Source organism: Oryzias latipes, chromosome 9 (genome assembly GCF_053564925.1).
Source record: "Oryzias latipes strain Hd-rR chromosome 9, Olatipes_Hd-rR_3.1".
In the NCBI taxonomy this organism is placed as follows: domain Eukaryota; kingdom Metazoa; phylum Chordata; class Actinopteri; order Beloniformes; family Adrianichthyidae; genus Oryzias; species Oryzias latipes.
The window spans coordinates 1,969,249-1,990,766 of NC_136245.1; the positions used below are offsets into that span (position 1 = coordinate 1,969,249).

Sequence of the window (21,518 nt, forward strand, 5' to 3'; positions counted from 1 at the left end):
TGAACTGACTCTTCTTCATGTGCTGTTTAACACCTTAATGGGATTAACAGATTATCACCTGTTGCACTCTCACTGACTCACACTCACACACACACACACATACTTGTCATGCACTTTCCAGGACCTGCACCCCCCGGGCTCCTGAAGGTCCGACCTGGACCCTAAAAGTGGGTCCAGATCCTCTGAGGTCTTCAGTCTGGCCGACACCAGACTGACTCATTCTCACAGAAACACAAACACAGAGGTCAAAGGTCAGATTTTTTGTTTTTTTTAATTCCAAAACGCTGGCTGGTCAGCTGCTCGTACAAGAGATAAACATGCAGTCATGTGATCACAACAACCATTCAAACAGGCCAATGGGAGAAGAGCATGGTTACCATGGCAGCGGGAGGAGCTGCAGCATTAAAGTGACACGGTGAACGTTTAAGTCTCAGAGACTGTTAGCACTGTTAGCACTTCTCATTCAGAACAAAGGGCTGCGTTAGCTTGGAGCTAAGCTTCTGGTGTTTGCATAGATAATGGATGTGTGTGCAGTGCAGGAGGCTGGGGGGGGGTCACACAGTGGAACCGGCTGGCTTGCTGGGCGGGAACCCGCCGAACCAAACCCAGACGGGTTCCGGTCCGAACCCTGAACCCTGACGCCGCAGACAAACAATGGGCTCTCTGTTCAAACGTGACAGAACTGAACCGAGAGGTCCAGAACTGGAGGGAGAACGGGGGGGGGGGGGGGGGGGGCTCAGTTTGCTGTTTGACAGCTTAGGGTAAGGGGGGGTGCAACACTAGCTACAGTAAAAGCAACAGTTTAACAGGCCGCTAACGGAAAACGACCGAACTTCAGTTCCCGATAACACTAACACCGTCAACAGGAAGACGCACGCTTGGCCTCCGACTGCTTCTTTGGCTGAACGATGACGGAGGCTTCCACTAAATACTGTTTTCACGGTTCCAGAGCAGCTTTGATGCCGTCTTCATCCACACCAGCCTGAGAGCCACACGGGAATGCAGGTGTGTGTGTGTGTTTGTGTGTGCTAGCTCCTGATATTTCTGCAGCAAAACTTCTCTAAGTTCAGGTTTGCCGGACTTTCAGTTGGATCAATAGAAAGACAGACAGGCTGCTGGCACAGATACACCTGTCACCCCTGAGATGATTGACAGGCAGCTGAGCAGGGCTGGCGGGGATGCGGAGGAACCAAAGGCTCTACGAGGTGAGGGGGTCAAGTCCTAAAAGGGTGTAGTTCCCTCCCACTCCAGAAGGTACTGGACCATCCCCTGAGGAGTGACACGGCGAGCCAGCACCTGGTACCTCTCCCCACTGCTCAGTCTGCCAAAGTACGAGGAGATGGAGGAATGAAGGAGGGAGGAGTCTGACGCGATGTGGGCGGGGTCAGACAGAAAGTGCGGCAGCTCCGTGTTCAGGCGAGCGTCAGGAGCAGCAGCTCGCTCCTCGGCTGTCTCGGCGGGCTCCTCGTCCACCTCACTGCGATTGGCCCACTGGCTGTAGCTGTTGCTAGGTAACTTTCTCTTCTTGCTGCCCACTCTGCTCCTGAGAACAGGGAGAGCAGGTCAGTCAGGGGCTTCCTCCATCAGGTCTGAGAGCTTTGATGGAAAGCGTCTTACTTGAGGCGGTAGGAGGCACTGGTGGTGGCAGAACCCGAGGTGGACGCGTCGGTAGAATCCTGGTCGATGCTGACGGTTCTGTTGGAGCTGCTGGAGAAGAACGGAAGCAATCGCACGGGATCTGCACCTCAGGGGTCACCCATCACCTGTCCTTCTACTCAACTCACCTCTTCAGGCTCTGGAGTTCATCTAAAGTGAAGTCAAAGATGTTGGCCATGTGGTGGTTGGAGGTCCAGCTGCAGGACAACTCGTTCTGCAGAAGGTCAGGGGGGAACAGCGACACTCAAGCACAAAGACTCTCCTTTAAGGGTTTAGAGAAAGAGGCGGCTTACATTAGGGATAGCATCCTCCAGAAGCCACTTGGATTTTCTCCTCTTCCTTTCAGCTGAACTACTGAAGCAAAAACACAAAAACACAAAGATGGATTTCCACGACCCCCAAGCATCCCAAAAACGATTCCAGGTAGCTTGAAAGTTAAAAAAAAAAAATCTACCTGACCGAGGTCGTCTTCCGGCCCCGCCCCCCGTCATGCAGAGCATGCTCGGGTAAGAGTTTGGAGGGGGGGTTGGGCGGGACTCGGGTCCTCAAACGAAAGATGCACTTCCTCTTCTTGATTTCTTTCCCACATAGGAACCTGAGGACACGCATGTAGATACTTACTGGATCGGCAGACGCACAGATGAACTGTCAGGAAGGCGGGGTCGGTACTTACTTGCTCTTGTAGTTATTGAGAGCATCCAGCAGGTGCTGCCCCCTGTCTGCAGGAGGAGTGTTAGACAGCTGAAGAAATAAGAAGAGAGCTGACAACCAACACCACAACTCAAAGCAGGATCACATCAGAATCAGAATCAGAATCAGATTCTGGTTCAGCTCAGCGTCTCTTCGGTTCCTCTGCTGTTTACCTTTCCGAGCTGCAAGTGGTCCCAGTTGGTCGATACGAAGGCCAGAATCTCATCAAGCTCAAAGTACTTCTTCTTGCTGCTGACTGACAGGTTGTAGAGAACCAGGTGAACCACATCCACCCACCTGAGGGGCAAACGGCGGATGTACTCGCAGCCCTTGTTACACACCGCACACAGGAAGAGGTAGAACCTGGAAGGACAGCAGACCCTTAGCATGAACACAGAGGAGGACGGAGCAGGGGGGGGGGGCAGGAAGGATCACCTGTCTCCAAACATCATGGACTCCTGAAGACACTGAGTACAGGCCTCGTGGAACCACTGCTGACACCTGAAACACTGCAGCATCTTCAGGTACCACCTGCACACGCACACACGTCAGTCAGACAACACCTGGCACTCACAACACGCCGGTCTCTCGGGCGGTCGGCCTTACTCTCCAGGGCCTCCGCAGTAACAGTAACACTGCTGCTGATTGGTCCGATGCTGAGAGTCCCAGTCCAAGGAATCCAGCTTGTAGGACAGGACCTGCTTCATGGCACACAGAGCTTTGGCTATCGGCCCCTTCTTCAGAGCGCCCCCTTTCTGCGAGGACGACAGGGAACGGGTCAGGGACAACGGAGAGGGGGATTGTGGGAACATGCTGATGCAGCACTGGGAAGAGGCGTTACCCGAACAGCCAGAGCAAAGACGCAACGTCTGCAGAACCAAGGGCTCAGGCTGCTGCCCTCTACTGGAGGAATGTGACACAGCTGGTGGAAGCCTGGCAAACACAGAGACAGGCGATTTTATGACCAGGTTAACTGGATCAACATGGGATCATGTGATACTACTCCCCAAAGTGAAGCCAACACAAGACGTTTCTCAAATGACTACCAGGTCTATTAAAGCAAGCAATTTCCCACTGACTCCCATGTCAGCATGAATGATGTGAAGCAGGTAAACCAGAGCATCGCCTCCTTCAGGTGTGTTCACCTGCACAGACTCGCACTGATGTTGTGGGCTGGCGCAGAGACCTACACTAACTTTAGGATTTGGCGAGAGCGCCCACCGAACACGTCGCCCCCTTCTACAGATGTGAAGGTGTGAACTCAGACAACGCCATGCTCACCGATGCCGCACTTCCCACAAATCAGGATTTGGTTGTTGACCTTAGGCTGGCCGTCAGAGTCTGGCTCCGCCCTGCGACACACAGAGCAGCGAGGCTCCTCCCCTGGCACTCCAGCTGAAACGTGATCAGGCAGAAGCACGTGACATAACAACTCAGGGCATCACACATGTCAGCATGAAGGATCTTCTCCTGTCTGTGACTGATTAAAAACGGAAAGAGAAGCTCCACGAGGAACTTGATGTTTCCTTGGCAACCATCTTCTAGGACACCTGAAAACGACTGACGTCCTCACACCCTGCTGGAGCAGAGATTCATTTGAAAGCTTAAACAGTGTGTATCGATTACAGAAATATTCAAACTGATGGCTGCTCCAGCAACAGACAGTTAAGTGAGCGTTCAGGAATGCTTCAACAGTTGATGTCAGGACTGAAAGCTAGTTCCATCTGAACTAAAGTACGGTGGCCCTGAAGTCGACGAATCGCGTCATCCAATCCACGCAAACACATTTTAAAGATCGCAACCACAATTAAAAAGAAAATAATAATAATTTTAACTGTGTTACATTTTGAAAATCTAAACATAATTTCAGAAACCAAAACACAAATAAAAAACAAAAACAAAAGGAAGCATTCAAAATGACTTTTACTGGTATGTTTGTTTAACCAGCCCTGTTAGTGCTGTTACTGCCGTGTTACTGCAGTGTTACAGTCACTGTTTGGAAGCAAAGCTCAAGTATGTTATTAAAAGTTTGAAAACTCTTCCTGTGTACCATCTTTCTTTGGAAATATATCACGTGCTGAAACTTTCCAGCATTACTTTTTTTCTTTCTGACGGTGGTCTGAAAATGCAGGGAGATCCTCTCCGCTGAAGGCGGATCTTCCTTCGGGGTTCACTTCCCTGTTCGGACCTTCAGAGCCTCCAGAGCGGGTTAATAAAGAATCATTCACCATTCTTCTGGAGGGGAATCTTCTGTTATTACAGTTTTCCTTCACTCTGTATATCAAACATGAACGCACACCCCCAACACACTTCTGCTGCACGCGCTCCCCCCTCTTTCTTACACACGCGTGTGGTTTCAGCACACAAACATCCTCATTCTACAACACATGTTTCAATGTGGCCACATGCGGCTTATAGACAGGTGTGGCTTATGTATGTACAAAATGTTCTATCCTTTAAAAATGTAATGGTGCTTATAACCAGGTGCGCTCTATAGTCCAGAAATTAAGGTATACAGGTGTTGTAGAATGAGTGTGTGTGTGTGTGTCAGCGCGCTGCGTGTGTAAGAGGAAGGAGCGGAGCAGCAAAAGAGTGAGTGAGAGTGCACAAGCGTGTTGGGGGTGTGCGCGCGTTCATGCTTGGTGTTAGGAGTGAAGGAGAACAGTAATGAAAGGTTTCCCCCAGAAGAACGGTGACTGATTCTTTATTAACCTGCTCTGGAGTACAGCTGTGACAGTGAGGGATTTTGATCACCGCCGTGATGAAGCAGCAGGAGTCGCGGTGTCGGGACTCTTGCTTCCCCTCCCCTACACACACACACACACACACACACACACAATCCTCTGGCAGGCGGTCGTGACGCACACTACTCAAGAACGCACGCAGCTTGTAATGGAAATGAATACAATAGAAATTCCCCCAGAAGCTCTTGAAGTTTGAACACAGGACTCACAGAAAAAACAAATTATCAGCAAAGATGAATGTGTTTATTATAGTTCAAATCCCGCACCATATGCAGAGCTTTCAAAAAAAAAAACAACAAGGTGATGAGATGATCACGGTGATAATCTCATTACCGTGGTGATGCGGTTATCGTCACAGCCCTAACGGAAACGCGGCGAGGGAGAAACTGGATAAGGTATGTACTATGGGATATCGCTGATTGGATTTGTCTGTCTGTTCAACCCAAAGTTATTTAGCATAGAGCGATTCTGGATATGCTCCATACTAATCATAAAAGCGTGGGGCCATTGAAGGCACGTTTGAAAAAATAAATCAATCAGTGACGTCCCAGAGTTCCTACGCTTAAGCTTAATGTGTTTCATTTGTCTAACATTTTATCTCGTTTCTGGAAATGACTTTGGTTTTTCTAAAAGGTTTTTTATTTTTTACGTTTCTGAAATTTAGTTTTATTTTCTCAAATGTAATGCTGTTTTTTAATATTTGTTTTGCTATGGTTATTGTTGTGATTTTGACATTTTTTGTGTGGAGTGAGGTGATCTGCCCTTCAGGGCCACCGTACTAAAGACTCACTCAGTTGAAAAACTGTATTTTTGGCTCCTTTAAGATTTTCTTGGAGCATTTTTATCTGATGATGGATGACATTTATAAAGAAAATTGAGCCCAAAATTGCACTTTTGAATTTTATTTTTCCTTTCACATCACTGTGAACCAGAAGAAGAAAAAAATGCAGCCCTCCCTGTTGGACAGCAACAGGGAGGGAGGGGAAGGGGGGCGGGGCTGCTCTGCACCAACAGTCACAGTTAAGACGTGTACCGGTAGTTTTAATGATTTCCTGCCGCTCTGCAGAAACTATGTCTTAGAAAACGTCGATTTTGGCTAAAAACAGCAGCAGCATCAGCATTAAAAGACCACTGCAAACGCTTTAGAAATAAATCAGAAAATGATCTCTAAATGTGGCGGCGCTAATGAAAACATCCTTCAGTCACACAGAGAGCATCTAGAGGCTGCTTCAAGCATTTGGTGAGCCCGCCTGACTCACCATGCTGGATGTCCTTCAAGAGGACCCAGAACTTGGAGTTGTCCTCAAATGTGACGAAGCAGCTCTGTCTGGGGGGGCTCACCTGTCAGAAGGTAAAAAGCTTAAAGCAGCCAATAAGAACAGAAGAGTCCCCGCGTTCACGGACAGGTGAGTCTGCAGCCAAACCTTACCCTCTGTATCTTTCCTAGGTAGTACAGTCCGTCTGACCAATGGCAAAGCACAAACTGCCCCACACTCAGACTGGACTCTGCCCCCTCCACCTCTGCCAATGTCCCACTATGGCTCCCCTCGCCCCCAGGAGACACCTGAGGCTCCAGACCGCAGAAAGCTTCGATCAAGTCCTCAAACATCCTGCAAAGAGATGGATGGAGAGACAGAGGGAGAGAGACGCTGGTTTAGAACAGAGAGAGAGAGAGAGACAGGCCGTTAGTGGCTGTGATTCATTCCTGAACTGTTTGTGCGGTTTTGACACCACAGAGCATGCGCACTGCATCCTCCCATCTAATTTCCTTACCTGACCTACAACCGCATAAACTACCGCACCCTGACATCCGTGACAGCTCACACTAACGGAAAACTCCCGAAGCATGCTGGCGGGTCATGCATCACTAAATGTTTAAAACGTTTTGGTACCAGCACCGGTTCTGCATATATAAATGCACGCTGACGCCAGACAGTTCCCCTGCAGGCTGAGCCGGGCGGGCCAGACCTGCTGAAGGACGCAGGGCATCTTCTCACCTCTTCTCTGGCGGATCCAATCACGCCCTTCTCAGTCCTTTGGAGCTCGGAGCCCGATTCGGCCCGGTAACAGCCCGACGGACGGACGAACGGGGATACCGAACCTCTGGCGCGGCAGCAGTGTCCCGCCGTCCCTCGTTTTCTGTGCCTCTCCTCTCCCTCTGCCTCCGTTTGGCGGCTCCGAGCTTCAAACTCTCGCCGGCGCCATTTTTTTCATTTTCCCGCGAATCAGAGGATGGGTTTTTTTTCTACCAGCGTCGTGTGCGTGATGACGTCATGACGCTGCTGCGCGGCTGCAGCCGGAGCCCCTTTCAACGTTTCACTGATTTTAATATCGAGGTGAGCGCCGTTGTGAGTCTAGGAAGAGGCTGCGCGAGCACAAGTTTTATTTAAGGAATAGATGTATAATTTCAAGAACTCAAAGAAGCAGATCCGCCAATATTTAATTGGCAGCAGTCATACTGTCCAGGTTTATACCTTAAGAGCCCCCCCTCTCTCTGTCGCGCCTGCGCATACATGATGCTGGAACGAGTTTGATCAAAATGTTTGTTATTGCAGAAAAAGAACAGGGGGGTATTCCAGAGAGCAGGTTCTGCTAGCTCCCACGGTAAGTTTGAGGCTAAGGAAGTGGATAACCTCAGCTTTCGGTTCCAGAAATGGAGGTATGTTTCAGGGTATGTCAAGTTGCCATGGCAACTCATGCTCTGAACATAACCTGGTCTGGAGCAGGTTTAGTTGAAGGTTAGTTTGTTTTCAGAGAGGTGAAGCAGCATGGCGTGTCCATTTGAAGATGATTTAGTGGATGAAGAAGCTCAGATAATACTTTTTCCACCATGAGAGGGTGATAAGACCACATATGGATGTTGGAAAGAGAAACTTTTTTACTTTGATCTAACTTAATTATTTGCTTCAGTTAAGATAATTAAAAATCGTTTTATTTGTTAAGTCAGTTTAAAAATAACACGTAGTTTTCAGACAGTTATTTTACTTTCATTCAAATTAATTCAATGAAGTAGGTGTAACTTTGGTGCTGCTGTTAGATCGGCACTGCAAGGGATTGTGGGATACCATTCCCTTTGCCTGTCTGGACGGATTTGGGTTTAAGTGTGGGTTTTTGACCAAATGTGTTTAGTTGTTTTGCTGTTTTACTGTGTTTTACCCTGTTTTGCCGAGTTATTTTGACCTACTTTGCACAGGTCTCTGCACCATGAGGGAGAGGGAGGGAGAGGATGATGAGTTTATATAGCTCCCCTACAGTCAGCTGGTATATTAATAATGTTGGAAAATTTCTAAATGAATGAAAGCTTGCAGGTTATACTGTTTTGTTCTTTTTATTGTTATAAAAATGAAGATCTGCCGGCTCAAATTTAGACATATGAGAGTTCAAGAATTTTAATTCATTACGAAGGAAAAAAAAATTACTTTAATTAGAGTAATATGACATTTAGTTAAATAAATATGTAAATTTGAGTTGTATTAACAACTATTGAGTTTTATAGACGTAAGAAATTAGGTTGAATAAATTTAACTCAATTACTTGTTACCAATAGAAGTAGGCCTGCACAATATACCGCAAATTTATCGTTATCGCAATTTCTAGCTGTGCAATATGCATATCGCAAAAGACAGCAAATTTGCAATAAATGGTTACCTTAGATGTGGCCAAACAATCTTATGGCAGCTTGAAGTGTTTAATGGATCGAAAGAATCCCTTTCTGCATTTGACCAATCAGATGGACCCCTTCACGTTAACTAATCGGATGGCGCCCTATTATGTTGTATGTTCGCCTCCTATGTCAACAAGGGTCATTTCTAGTATAATTTTTAAGCTGTTGTAATGGAATGGGAATCATATTTTTGGTTGTTTTGCTAATTGTTTATATACCGCAAATTATATCGTTATCGCAATATTAATTACTAATATATATATATATGCGTCACATGAAAATGGAAATAAGATCAGAAACTCGTCCGTTTACTTTGTCTGTTCTTCTACTACAACAAGCAGAAACTTTTTCTTTTGCTGATGATGCAGCCGTGTTACTTTTTTGATGGACGTATATTCTTCCTACGCCGTCATTAAAATCTCAGACTCCGTCTCACTGAAGTATAGCGCTCTCTTTTTTTTCACCACGCGTTTCCATGGTGACTCCGGAAATCGGCGATCCATTGAGAATGTCTTTATGTACATGCGGCGCACCTGCATTAACCCAGGGTTACCAAGTCGAGTGTAATTATGCCAACTCATATCCGGTCTTTTGGAACCGAGATACCCAGAGTAAGCAAGTTCAGGCGGATTTCAGCCAGAGTTCAGGGTTAAAGTCAGGCTAGTTTAAACATGCTTCCTGGAATACCCCCCTGGTGGATTTGTGTTATTGTAAAAATGTTTGGTCATTCTTAGTCTAATGGTGAACAACACATCAATGACCCCATGAGATGTTTTCTATAAACGTTAAAGGACCTATAGTAACGCAAAATCAATGTTTTTAACCATTAAGTGTACAATAAGGTAAATTCCTAATGAGAAGAAACTCCAAAGTGGTATTTTGATCCACTCATGCATCGAAGTTTTCCTCTAAAACCCTGCTCTCTTGGCACCAGCCCCTCCCAATCTATGAGGGGGTCTTTACATTGTGACATCACAAATTGGGGAATCGTCCCTTTCAGGGAGAGCTGGCAGCTCCGCCCCCAGGATAATACACACACACATTTTCTCCATGGAGCTAGTGGTGATCGGCTAAACGTTTTCAATTCATATGAACGATACACACATCCATGTTTGCAAAAGTTTGGATGTTTGTTTTAGTGGGAGAAGTGCAGACACGCTGCTGAGGGTGACATCATGAAATGGGCGGCACCCACAAGGAGAGAAAGGCGGAGCCTCAGTGATCGAGTCATATTACTTTCGGGTAAGAAAATGAGCTGCGAATATAACTAATTTCAGCAAACAATGATTCTTTAGTGTGTCAAAGGTTATGTATTATAATATATATTTATATAGGCTTAAGAAAAGCATTATATAGGGCCTTAAATGAATCCAAATTAATTTCCTAATCCTCTGGCTCCTCCCTACTGCTCCAATTAAAGCGGCGTTTGGAGCTTTAGTGGTGTCCGAACCTGTTTTTTTTTTTTAAGGCGGAGCCATTGCAGTACAGGGCTGGGCATCCCTCCATTGGTAGGGTGATTGCAGTTCTTCATGTGCGTGTGCTCTGAAGCAAAGAAGCTAGCATTTAAATGCAAGCAATGACTTTTGAATTTTTTCGAGCGCTGGCAGATACACCCTAACGTGGATGACTGGTGACTATTCATGACGTCATTGAGTGGTGGTAACGTCTAGAAAAGAAACTATTTTTCTATAACTTTCCGCTCTGAGGGCTAAATGTAGGGATCGGGAGAAGCCGTAGGGGTAGGGAACCAATTCGGATAAGGCGCTACTCTATGGTACAAAGGTAGAGTGGACAGCCTCTGATCATTGGATCATAAGTCAGGCTCGTGCTCTGCTTGCTGTTTTGTGTTGATGTGCCTTTGAGCAACACTTTGAACCCAACAGTGCTGCTCCGCTGGGATTGAATGTGTGTGTGTGAAAGGGTAAGGAAGAGTGAATTGCGCTTTAAGGCTTGAAGGAGTTGGAAAATGTCCACCAGCTATTACAAAAAGCACAAATGTTTGACCTCCTTTATTACTTATTAAGACATTCCTCCAGAAACTGTGACTTTTATTTTGCAAAGCTCTTATTACCTGCATTAAAGGTTTCAGTCCCATGGAGACAGCAGCCTGTTCATCAATTGTATCATTAACATGTATGTGTTCTTATGCATGCATGAAATGGATAGGAGAGGTATTTGACCTGTTGTAAGTTTATGCCAAGTGGCTTCTTTGGAGGGAAACAAAACTTGCAGAAATATAGTCTAAAGAGAGGTTCTTTTAGGACCATACTTGCAATGGAACCTGAAGAAACGAGGAGAAAGGGATCCACTAAAGTCCTCGATATGCATTTGGATGCAAGAGCCCACCAGATGTTCATGCTGAATAGAAAAGGTACTAGCATGCTAAGACCACCTGAGGTCAAAGGACAGGAACGTGTCATCCACCTGTTTGAAGTTTAAGCAATACAGCCGGACGCTGGCAAAGACACAGTCACATAAAAACACACAATGCATGTCACCTCTAAACTGAAGCTTTTGTAATTAAGGTTTGCTGAAATAAGACATGTTAACATTATTGAAAGAGGTTTTTTTTTCAAATCTCACGGAAGGTCCTCATAACCTTTCAAAATGCTCAAATTTGTTGTTGATTTTTTTCTTTATTTCATTTCAAGGCAATTAGTTTGATTTGACAGACCAGCCAGCTCCAGGCAGATAAAAACACAACACAGTCAGACAAACATTTTATTGGTGAAGCCTTCAGTTTTACAGTCATGACTGGATCTTCAGTTTGCTACACAACCAGCAGACACACAATTACACAAAAACAATTAAATCTGTACATCATTAAAAACAAGTATTCTTTAAAAAAAACACACATGGTCTTTGGAGAAAGGGCAGCAGAGAGCCCGTCTCCCTTTCTGGACAAGTAAGGGTCTGAGATCCTGATTGGGTTTGGTTCAGGACTCTGGCTTTCTTGGCCGTATCTTCATCTCTGTGAAACGCAGAGAGTACTGCCAGCCGGTCCAGCTGGACCACTCCACGCCATCAGCGTAGGAAGCGTGGCCTCCTCCAAGGTACTGCCCATTCAGGTTGGAGGTGTGACAGTTACGGTACCACCATGCACCTTGATAGTACGCTGCGCAGTTGTTCTCTGACTGATCCTGGTCACGGTCTTTGGTGGTGAAACGCATCCCAGAGTGCTTCAGGAGAGAATCACCTGCAAGAGACGAAGGGAGGCTGGTGGCAGTTCTGTGAGCCAGTACATCATACAGTGATGCTGTGCCTTACCTGCAGTCCCAGAGTACCCATCCACAGTCAGCGGGTACCCATCCTCCTCTGGGTTCACAGAGTCTCGTCCCACAGAGAAATTCGAGTAAGACGCAAAAGCCGTGGCATTGTCAAAGTCAGCCATGTCAATACGCAACTCGAACCCTCCTGACCTGGTCAGGGAGTAGATTCTCTGTAGACCTGCACACAGATCAACTCACTTTTATTGACTAGTTAATAGCATGTAACTTTGAGACACTTATTTAAGGGCCAAAGCCAGAACAGTTCCTGAACAGGGACCAGGAGGCTTTTTAAAAAATGCTTTTAACTGGCCTTTATTGTCACACTGACAGAAAGCAAAATAAAATTCTTTTTTTTTTCCAGGCTGGGATTTTCTAGGGTTGGGAAACAAAAAACGAATGCTTTGTGTTTAACCTGTTTTGTTAATGACTGATGGCTATTGAGGGCTGCACAGTGGAGCAGTGGTTAGCACTCTTGCCTCACAGCAAGAAGGCCCCTGCTTCAAGTCCCGGCTGAGGGACCAGAACCAGAACACCAATGACACCAACTTTTCTGTGTGGAGTTTGCATGTTCTCCCTGTGCATGCGTGGGTTTTCTTCGGGGAATCCAGCTTGCTCCCACCGTCCAAAAACATGCTTAATAGTTTCATTGGAAACTCTAAATTGTCCTCAGGTGTGAGTGTATATGTGTGTGTGATTGTGGCTCTGCGTCACACTGGCAACCTGTGCCCTGCCTTTGCCCACAAGTGGGCGGGATAGGCTCCGGCAGCCCCTGTGACCCCAAAAGGGATAAAAACGGGTTTAAAAAATGAATGGAAGGATTGCTATTGGATAATCTTCGTAAAATGTCTATAAATATTTAAGTAAGGATTTGTCCTCATAAGAACATAATCTGTCAACCCCAGTAGCTGAAACAGATTCTGAAACATCTGATATTTCCTCTAAGCTCTGGTAACCATGCTGCTCTCTTCTGGGCAAGCTCTAATACCTTACAAATGGGTGAGTGGGGGGGGGGCATTGTCCCTATGCACTCCTCCCTGGTAAGAACCTGACAGGAGACGGCACACAAAGACAAAAGACGTAGTGAGTGATTGTGCCACAGACCCAGCCAGTGCTCTCCAGTAGTTGTCCCAAAACCATCTCTGTAGGCCTCCCAGCCTCTGAAAAAGTTCACGGAACCGTCTTCTCTCCTCTGGATGACCTGCAGACACACACCAGCATCACATCTCTACTATCTGACAGTTCATGAATTGAATCATGTTCAAGGAGGCAGTTGACTTTGAGATAGGCAAATGCTCGCCACGAGGGCGCTCCTGCTCTGTGTGGTGTTTGACACTGAGTCTCAGTTTGTCTCATTGTGTTCCGGTTAGAAACTACCACTTCCTGTCTTTCTTTTTAGGGTTTTCTCAATGCTCAATATGACTTTGTTGCTGCCTAACCAGTCTATTAATGGTTGCATGCCCTCTCTGTAACTCCTCCACATCCAAAGTTCAGATCCTAACGGAGTCCTTTGAGTTCTGCAGCTCCTTACTGTATTCTTCATTTATAAGTCATGGTTTTCACTGTGGTTTTCCAGAGTCCCAAATGTCAGGAATGGCTTTCCAGACAGATTTAGGTCACTTTTTTTTAACCTGCTCATCAGGGGACCACAGCTGTGACACATTGTCTCACTGCTCACACTTAGGTAAATTCTTGCTTCATCAGGTCTAATACTGATAAGGTTTGAAGACGGCAGGAACAAACAAACAAACAAACAAACTCAGCTTTCCAAAAAGATGAATAAATCAATGAGGTCCTTTCATCTGAACACCTCCCTTTCCTCAATAAACTAAATGATTATTAATGAACTTCTAAAAATGTATCCGATAGACAAACTTGCACGAGGATGAGAGTCATTTGTTTGTGTTGCCAATGCAAAAATAAAGTGACAGGATTATGCTTGGACATCATTGGGTCTTTTTCTGTCTTAGTGTCTGTTCCTCACAGCCTCTCTGTGTGAGTCTGGATGCGTACCGTCCAGCCTCCTCCGTCTGTGTTCATGTCGCAGTAAACCATGAAGCCGTTGGGGTCGTGAATGGGAAACACAGAGTAAACTCCATCTGCGGAGGATCCTGACGCCATGATTTCGCTGCAGTCTTTGGGTCGAGCAGCTGTCATACAGATACAAAAACAATTTGTAACAGACAGAGGTGTCCGTAAAAATGACATCCCACTCCACCATTTGGGCAGCAAAGCTCAGTGCGTGATGTATAGTTACTTTTTCTGGTTGTATGAGTTTTTCCAACACTAAGAGTAAGGTTTGAAGTTTGTGTGTTGTTGCATGTTGCGTTACCTGTGTGTGTGTTGTCGTTTGCAAGCTCGCTCTTCAGCTTCCTCAGACTCTCTGTCTCCCCCTGCAGGCTGAGCAGAGACGATCTGAAGTCTTCAGCCAGTTTTAACACACTGGTGTGACTGTCAGCCAGCATCTGCAGAGAAACCACTTCATGAGCTGTTTTTGTTCAAGTATCTTTTCTCTGTGCTCCGGATCGGAGGGACCGACCTGAATGATGCGGTTCTGCTCACTCTGCAGTCTGTCCATTCGCTGGTCGAGAACTCCTTGACCTCTTTTCAGTGAATCAGCCTCCAACCTCAGGTTGTGGGCATGACCAGTTAAGGCCTTCATGTCTGCGTCCAGCTTTTGGGTGAAGCCCCCGACCTGCCAGTCGTCAGCGCCGTGTTTAGTCAGGACTCGCAGCAGTGAGCTCTGCAGGGCCTCGAAGCGCAGAAAGTGCTGGCTGAAGTCTGGACAGTTCGGGTCCAGAAAGATGCTGACGGGCTCTCCATCTGTCACATGTGAAATCGTCACCAAGGCGCTGGAGTCCTTGGGATAGGTTGAAATGGAAGGAGAAGAAGTTCTGGCCCTATCATTAAGATGAGTTTAGGTGAAAACTGAAGTGGACAGCAGAGAAGTGCAGAGTTAACTGCTGAGCTTACTTGGTGATGAAGGGCAGAGGGTACTGGTTCAGATACAGGATGATGGCTGCTCCTGTGATTATCGTGGTTATGACGACTAGAACAATCGCAAACCAAAACAGGAACCTGCAGCATTTCTGAAGAAAAGCATACAGATGTAGGTTAAAGGATGTGATGACCTGGACAGGATGGAGCCCTTTGGCTTGTTTTCAGTTCTGTTTTCAGGTTTTGTGTTTTTCTACTGTGGCTTCATTCGATTTGATCCACATCTGTCTTTATTTAAGTTAATCATCCGTACCTTATTCAATATTCTGGTTTTCAGTTCAGCTTTTTCAGGTCATTGGCTGTTGTCACACTTTGTGTTTCTCCTCTTGTTTATGGTTTTTTCAAGCTTTAAAGTTTTAAAATTCTAACACCTAGACTGCACGGTCTCTTAGATTCTAGGTTTTACACCGCCATTCCAGAATTAAAGGTTAAATTATGTATATATATTTTCCATTTTAACCACTTTAATAAAAAAGAGAAAATATATTTTCCTGTTTTCTGATGGTCGGAAACAGAAGAAACAGAAACTTAACATCTTTTTTGTTCACATTGATTGGCCGTGGTGCAGCGGTTGGGCGGTCGACCCATGATCGTAAGATTGCCGGTTGGATTCCCGCCTTGCACACCCATGAGTTGATGTGTCCTTGGGCAAGACACTGAACCCCACCTTGCCTCTGGTGGTAGTTTGGCGCCAGTGTTCAGCAGTGGAGCCGCCACCAGTGGGTGAATGGGTCTGTGACTGTAAAGCACTTTGGGCCTTGTTGGTAGAAAAGCGCCATTTACCATTTACATTGATGTTCAAACTCACACATGCTCTGTGGCATTGTGGGCTGTACCGTCAACAAGAGTACCTTACACTGAATAGCTGTGCTAGGACACTCATGGTTTCATAGCTTCATTAGATTATTCAGTCAAAGCCCCTCCAAAGGTTTTCTGAGCCTTTAAATAGTCTTTCAGTCTGGGTCAGTAGATGTGCAATCATGGGAAAGACTTGACAGATGTCCAAAAGTCATCGACACCCTTCACAAGGAGGGCAAACCAAAAAAACATCCTTGCTAGATAAGAATCTTCACAGAGTGCTGTATTTAACCAGAAGGAAGAAAAAATGTTGTGAGAAAAGGTGGAGCAGAAAACTGGAATAATTGCAGTTTTGAGAGAACTGTCAAGACAAAGCATCTCAAAAATTCAGAGGAACAGCGCAAAAAGTGGAGTGAGGATAAAGTCAGTGCATCGCATTTCTTTATAAATGTAACTCAAACGCTAGGTATAGACAACAAATGTCCCATTCCTCTTGTTGATCAACACCTGAACCAGAGACAACATCAGAAGTGTCTAACCTGGTCTTAAAAGCAAAAGAACTGGACTGTTGCTCAGTGGTTTGAATACTACTTTCAGAAGAAAGACATGTTTTGACTGCGGGTGTTCGTCCACTGTGTTTTCTGAAGTCCATTTAATGCAGACATCTACCATGAAATCTACTCTCTGCTGACGTGTGCAGATTTCATCTTCCAGCACATCTTGGTAGCTACCAAGTCCCGATAGATACCCGAGTTATACGTAGGCCAAATCTGAATTCATTCTCTACCCCTCTGGATCCTCCTTACTGCTCCAATTGTAGGGGCATTTGGAGCTTTAGTAGTGTCCAGACTTGTTTTTTAAGGGCGGGGTATCCCCCCCGGTAGGGTGGCATGGGGGAGAAATGCATTTCTTAATGTGGGTGTGGTCTGAAGGACAGAAGTTTACATGTAAATGTAAGTAATGACTCTTTGTTTTAGTGAGAATTTTTAAATTTATAAAACCAATGTTAAGTATTTTCCAAGCGCTGGCAGCTACGCGCTAACATAGATGACCAGTGACTATTGATGACGTCATTCACACATAGTAATGTCCCTACTTGAAGGCACTATTTTTCCATATCTCTCCTCTTGGAGGGCTAAATGTGGGGGTAGGGAGAAACCAAAATGGTAGGGAATGAATTTGGATTTGGCCGTAGATACCTCTCCAAAGGTACCAAAAGCTCCGCAGTGACCATGGAGTTCCTGGGCTTGTTTGGTCAGGAAACTTGCCGGTCCTGAACCTTAAAGACAATCTATGGACTGGAGATGAGCAACACCCGATTTAAAACAGGAGCTCTGCAGGCAGCTGTCAAACAAACCTTCCATTACTTTTCTGCATTCATTCTCACAGGCTCAACACCTTCATGCCACTGATTCTGGAATTCATGCAAAAGGAGGCCCAACCAGGCCCTGACAAAGACAAAGAACAACGTTTTCAGAAACCTGACGGCTACTGAAAACATCCTTTATTGATTGATCTCATGTGATCTTGTCATTATGGACTAAATTGTTGAGTTTCACTTTCTACAGTGAGAATGATCACTTTACAACACATAAATACTTATCATTTTTCAATGTGTAACAATTGGATCTTAAATAATTTCTGAATTTACTGTAAAACCATATAGAAATGTATCATGACATTGAAGAAGTTCTTGTTTTTGCTATTGTCCTGCAGGTACGTGCTCGTGTCTGTTTACAGGGAGAGCTGTGGTTTCTTTGCCTGAACTGAATCCTCAGAGCTCCTTTTTATGGAGCAGCCACTTTCAGATTATTATGTTCCAGATGTCTTCATGTCTGAGGATTTATGAATTCAGATATTAAGGAACGTTGTGAACAGGACCATCTGTGCTAATCTCGTGTTTCCTGCAGCTTTTAATCTGCAGATCTTGGGCAGATCAATGGTGCCAACAGATGCTGCAGATTAAACACTCTCTGATCTGACAGTTTAACTCCAGATTAACAGTAGTTATCTCCCCAGAGGCCTCCCACCATTCTGCTTCTGGTGGTCTGGGACAAACCAGCAGCTCACCGGCCAACAGTGAGTCTGTGGCGCAGTTCTCGTCTTTGTTGTTACCTTGCGCTTGTTTGATTGCTTGCTGTTGAGATCCAAGCTGCTGTTGTTCATGATGGTCCACTGATCATTCAGCATCATCCTACAAGACAAAAACCAACTGCAGTCATGTCTTTGAGTTCTACCGTGCTCCCTCTTCTATGGTGGGCATAAAACATCGTGGACGTAACCGCAAACTTATCCTTATCACAGTCCTGCTTTCTTCCAGCAGCTTCTACATCAGAACACCAATTATTTTTAAATAAAGGCTTAAAAACAGCTATGAGTTTTTGGAATTGGTCAGCTAGGATGTATTTAAAAAAAACACACACACAAAAATGTTGTATTTAAATGCTATTTTGTTTAAATCCTTTGAGTATTTTAATATTTTTGATCAATAGGGATATGCATTCACAGTAACAGTATAGTCTTTATGAATATGATTTTCCTTTTTCTGGAGAGGCTTTACACAAATGTAATGTATGTCCCACCCAATAAATAAACACAAATGATTCAGAACTGTTTTTTTGTCCATGAAAAAAAAAGCTTTTGCTTTTTCTATTTCAGTTTTTCTGTTATTCTATGTAAACGATCTTTGCACGTTTTAGTGTAACTTCATCTTTATGCTGTATTGCTGCTCTAAGCCGGAGCTCCTCCAAGCTCCTTGAAACGCCTCCTTGTGGGAAAGGAGCCAATAAAGCTGGAGGTGCTGGTCTGGGGGAACATTTTACTGGGGCGACACCAGCAATGAATGACAAGTGCAGAGAAAGACTAGATGATTCGGTGTGCAGTTAATACCATAACAGCGTCGTAGAATCACGGACACTACAGGTTCTCTAAGGTTGAAAATGTCTAGTTAGGTTCTGGAAACAACAAAGTTTGTCCTAAATTAAAGTTCTTTTCTTTTTTCTTTTCAGAAAATGTGTACTTTGACTAACACGTCTCTAAAAAGGCCAGAAGGGCAGATGTGATCATCTGAAACCACTGAAGACCCTGCAGTTGTCTTTGTGAGCAACTTTCCAAAAGAATCTTCAGTCCACCTGACGACCTGCTCCTGGACTGATGGGACTTTAAGTAAAGTGGGATCTGAAACCTTTCAAGAACCCTAGTGACCCCTCACCCATAAAAAACAGGACACCTCCAAACCTCAAAGACAACCTGCTGTCTCCACACCCCTTCCTGTCCCGTGGTCGAGTCAGATCAATGCACTCATTGGTGGAAAATCGTTTCCATGAATCTGTTTCTGTTGGAAACCACACGTGTGAATCTGCAGGCTGAGAAACCCGAGCAGGTGTTGGGAAGCGTCTCTTTAATCTGCCTGATCAGAGTTGACTGTAAATGTGCCGCAGTCTGCGAGGAAACGCACCCCCAGTGCAAACAAACAGGTCACACTTAGAAGACCGGGCCAGGTCACAGGGGGATTAAACGAACGCTTGCTCTAGATTTTATTTTTTAAATAAATCAGCATTCAAATGCCAGTTTTTCTGAATGTTTGTTATTTGTGCTGTTCACATGGGAGTTTGGCTTTGCAGATACCGAGTCAGTGACAAAAACAGAAAATCCCAAAACCTTCAGAAATGAAATCCAGAATTCTGAAATACTTCATTCAAATTTCACACTGATGGAGGCAGAATTAATTTCAAACTAAACAAATAAATTTGCATTGTCAAACAAAATACCTGCTTCACTTCAGCAGAAGCTTCACGCTCTTCACCGCCATAACTTCTGGTCCATCACTGATCAAAAACTTACCTGTCTTTGAACAGAGATCAAAGTGAATTTCCGATGAGGTCTGTTTGTGGACACGGCGCCGTATCACATCATCATGGAGACACAGAGGGAGAAGAAGACCATCTGCCAGTGAGCGAGAGACAACCACATTGACTTGGGGAGAGAGAGAGCGAGACCCTCTGCAGAAAGAGGCGGCTGTGATTATCAGCTCAGCAGCAGATGCATCAGTCTGTCACTACCACAGAGAAGCTTCACACTCTGAGCATGCTCAGTCTGAAGGAGAGGACACGTCCTCTTCAACTCTGCTCCCTCTGGAAGAGGAGCAACAAGCAGAGGAGGATGGAGGAGGAACGTTGTCACGTCAGAATCCAGAGGCCGATACATTGGAAACTTTTTTCTGTTCATGGAAGTCCACCTGACTTCATTTTTGCATTAAATGCATTCTTCTAAATCAATGAAAATCCTTCTCACATTCTTCATGTTTTCCCTTCACAGCCCCCCACAAACTCACACATGAGCCCCTCTGGCTTAACTCGCTGAAGTCCTCATAGTACGCCCCTCAGAGCCTCCTGTCATCTAGAGCAGTGGTCCCCAACCCCCGGGCCGCGGACCGGTACCGGTCCGTGGGTCATTTGGTACCGGGCCTGTGACAGAGCACAAGTCTGTCACGATTTGAGTTAAATAAAGTGTATTTGCTTCTGACAGCATCAGTGGGTGCACACACTGTATAGCTGTAAACTTCCAACAGTTCTTGCAATTCACTTTATTTATTTTCTGTTTTTGGTTGTTTTCTATGTCTTATCTGTTTACTTCCTGATTTCATAGGAGTACTTCCTGTATCCTGAATGTCCAGTGGACCCACCTATTGTTTTGGTTTCCTTTGACAGGCCTGTTTTAAATTCAAAATGATTTCTTTTTATTTTGCATTTTTGTTTAAAGAATGTTGTTAAAGTTTGGACTTCTTTGTCTAATTATTGCTTTGGTAATTAGGAAAATGCATGTAATTGTTCTTTTGTTTTAAGGAAATGTTTGATTTTGATTGTTAATTGTGTTTGTTTGGCAAGGGGTGGAGCCAACCACCTATAAAAGAGGACCTCTTTTCAAGATGGAGTCTCTGTCTGATGATGTCTGGCTGCCATGCTGCTGCACTGTAGGCTGCAGACTTGCCACATTATTTTCAATGGGTGCATTTTTCCCCACATTCTGCCTTACAACTACATAAAGATTGAGAGCACTTTGACTCTTTGTGTGGACAGTAGTTTGTAATTCTGACATATGGTGTCAGAAGTGGGATCAGTGTCTTGGAAGGAGGCCAAATATGGCAAGCCGCAAAGGCCCAAAGAGGAGCTACGCACGTCCCACAATGCGAACCAGAAGTCAAGCGGTGAAGGATGAGGAAGTCGAACCAGACTGGGAAACCGATGACGATGGGCCATCAGCAGAGCGTCCCGGCCCGAGTGGAGATGTGGAGCAGCCTAAGATGGTGGAAATGCTCCAGCAGTTCCTTGGCGCACAGAGGACCAGAGAAGAGGGTTTGTTGGCTGAACTGAAGAACCTGAGGGTGGTTCTCCAATCCCAGAGACAACCTGCATCAGATGTAAGTGACTCTCCACGCGCAGTTAGGAGTGAGGCTTCCTTATTGCCACTCCCAACACCAGCGCCCCCACATCGTCGAACAGATTGCGATGAAGTTGACATGGACATGACAGCTGTACCCTCCATGATGCAACCACCACCCTTCCATCGGAAGGACCCCAAGATGCTACCATATCAGCCGGAGGAAGATATTGAAAATTTTTTACTCCGTTTTGAGAGGATTGCAAAGACTTGGGGTTGGGTGTACACTGAATGGGCATACAGACTTGTACCATTGTTAACAGG

General features: G+C 45.3%; 2 protein-coding genes and 1 long non-coding RNA gene across 8 annotated transcripts; 1 reads left to right on the forward strand and 2 right to left on the reverse strand.

Annotated features, from left to right (window-relative positions):
• Window positions 1–252: 252 nt before the first annotated feature.
• Window positions 253–7,341, reverse strand: phf19 (PHD finger protein 19). Of its 5 annotated transcripts, none has more exons than XM_023958868.2 (14): window positions 7,088–7,341; window positions 6,520–6,700; window positions 6,350–6,431; window positions 3,628–3,741; window positions 3,188–3,279; window positions 2,953–3,101; window positions 2,782–2,877; window positions 2,520–2,709; window positions 2,330–2,397; window positions 2,111–2,251; window positions 1,950–2,010; window positions 1,785–1,870; window positions 1,618–1,704; window positions 253–1,543 (listed from the first exon to the last, which is right to left on the reverse strand). In XM_023958868.2, exons 2-14 carry the CDS (start codon window positions 6,697–6,699, stop codon window positions 1,222–1,224), a joined length of 1,668 nt encoding a protein of 555 aa, XP_023814636.1. In that variant the 5' UTR covers window position 6,700; window positions 7,088–7,341; the 3' UTR covers window positions 253–1,221. The 5 variants fall into 5 exon arrangements, with proteins under 5 accessions (XP_023814636.1, XP_078808246.1, XP_023814637.1 ...); XM_078952120.1 differs by having other exon boundaries at window positions 1,950–2,007; window positions 7,088–7,334; XM_023958869.2 differs by having other exon boundaries at window positions 1,618–1,707; window positions 1,950–2,007; window positions 7,088–7,334.
• On the forward strand, window positions 7,326–18,961 carry LOC111947939 (uncharacterized). The gene is made up of 3 exons (XR_013657898.1): window positions 7,326–7,426; window positions 7,646–7,694; window positions 18,824–18,961. It is a non-coding gene; the product is annotated as an uncharacterized LOC111947939 (long non-coding RNA).
• Window positions 11,462–19,868, reverse strand: fibcd1a (fibrinogen C domain containing 1a). Of its 2 annotated transcripts, none has more exons than XM_011479728.4 (9): window positions 19,659–19,868; window positions 17,931–18,009; window positions 14,994–15,109; window positions 14,560–14,920; window positions 14,353–14,485; window positions 14,034–14,170; window positions 13,125–13,221; window positions 12,022–12,201; window positions 11,462–11,950 (listed from the first exon to the last, which is right to left on the reverse strand). In XM_011479728.4, exons 2-9 carry the CDS (start codon window positions 18,006–18,008, stop codon window positions 11,691–11,693), a joined length of 1,362 nt encoding a protein of 453 aa, XP_011478030.1. In that variant the 5' UTR covers window position 18,009; window positions 19,659–19,868; the 3' UTR covers window positions 11,462–11,690. The 2 variants fall into 2 exon arrangements, with proteins under 2 accessions (XP_011478030.1, XP_078808247.1); XM_078952121.1 differs by having other exon boundaries at window positions 19,586–19,710.
• Between the last annotated feature and the right edge of the window lie 1,650 nt (window positions 19,869–21,518).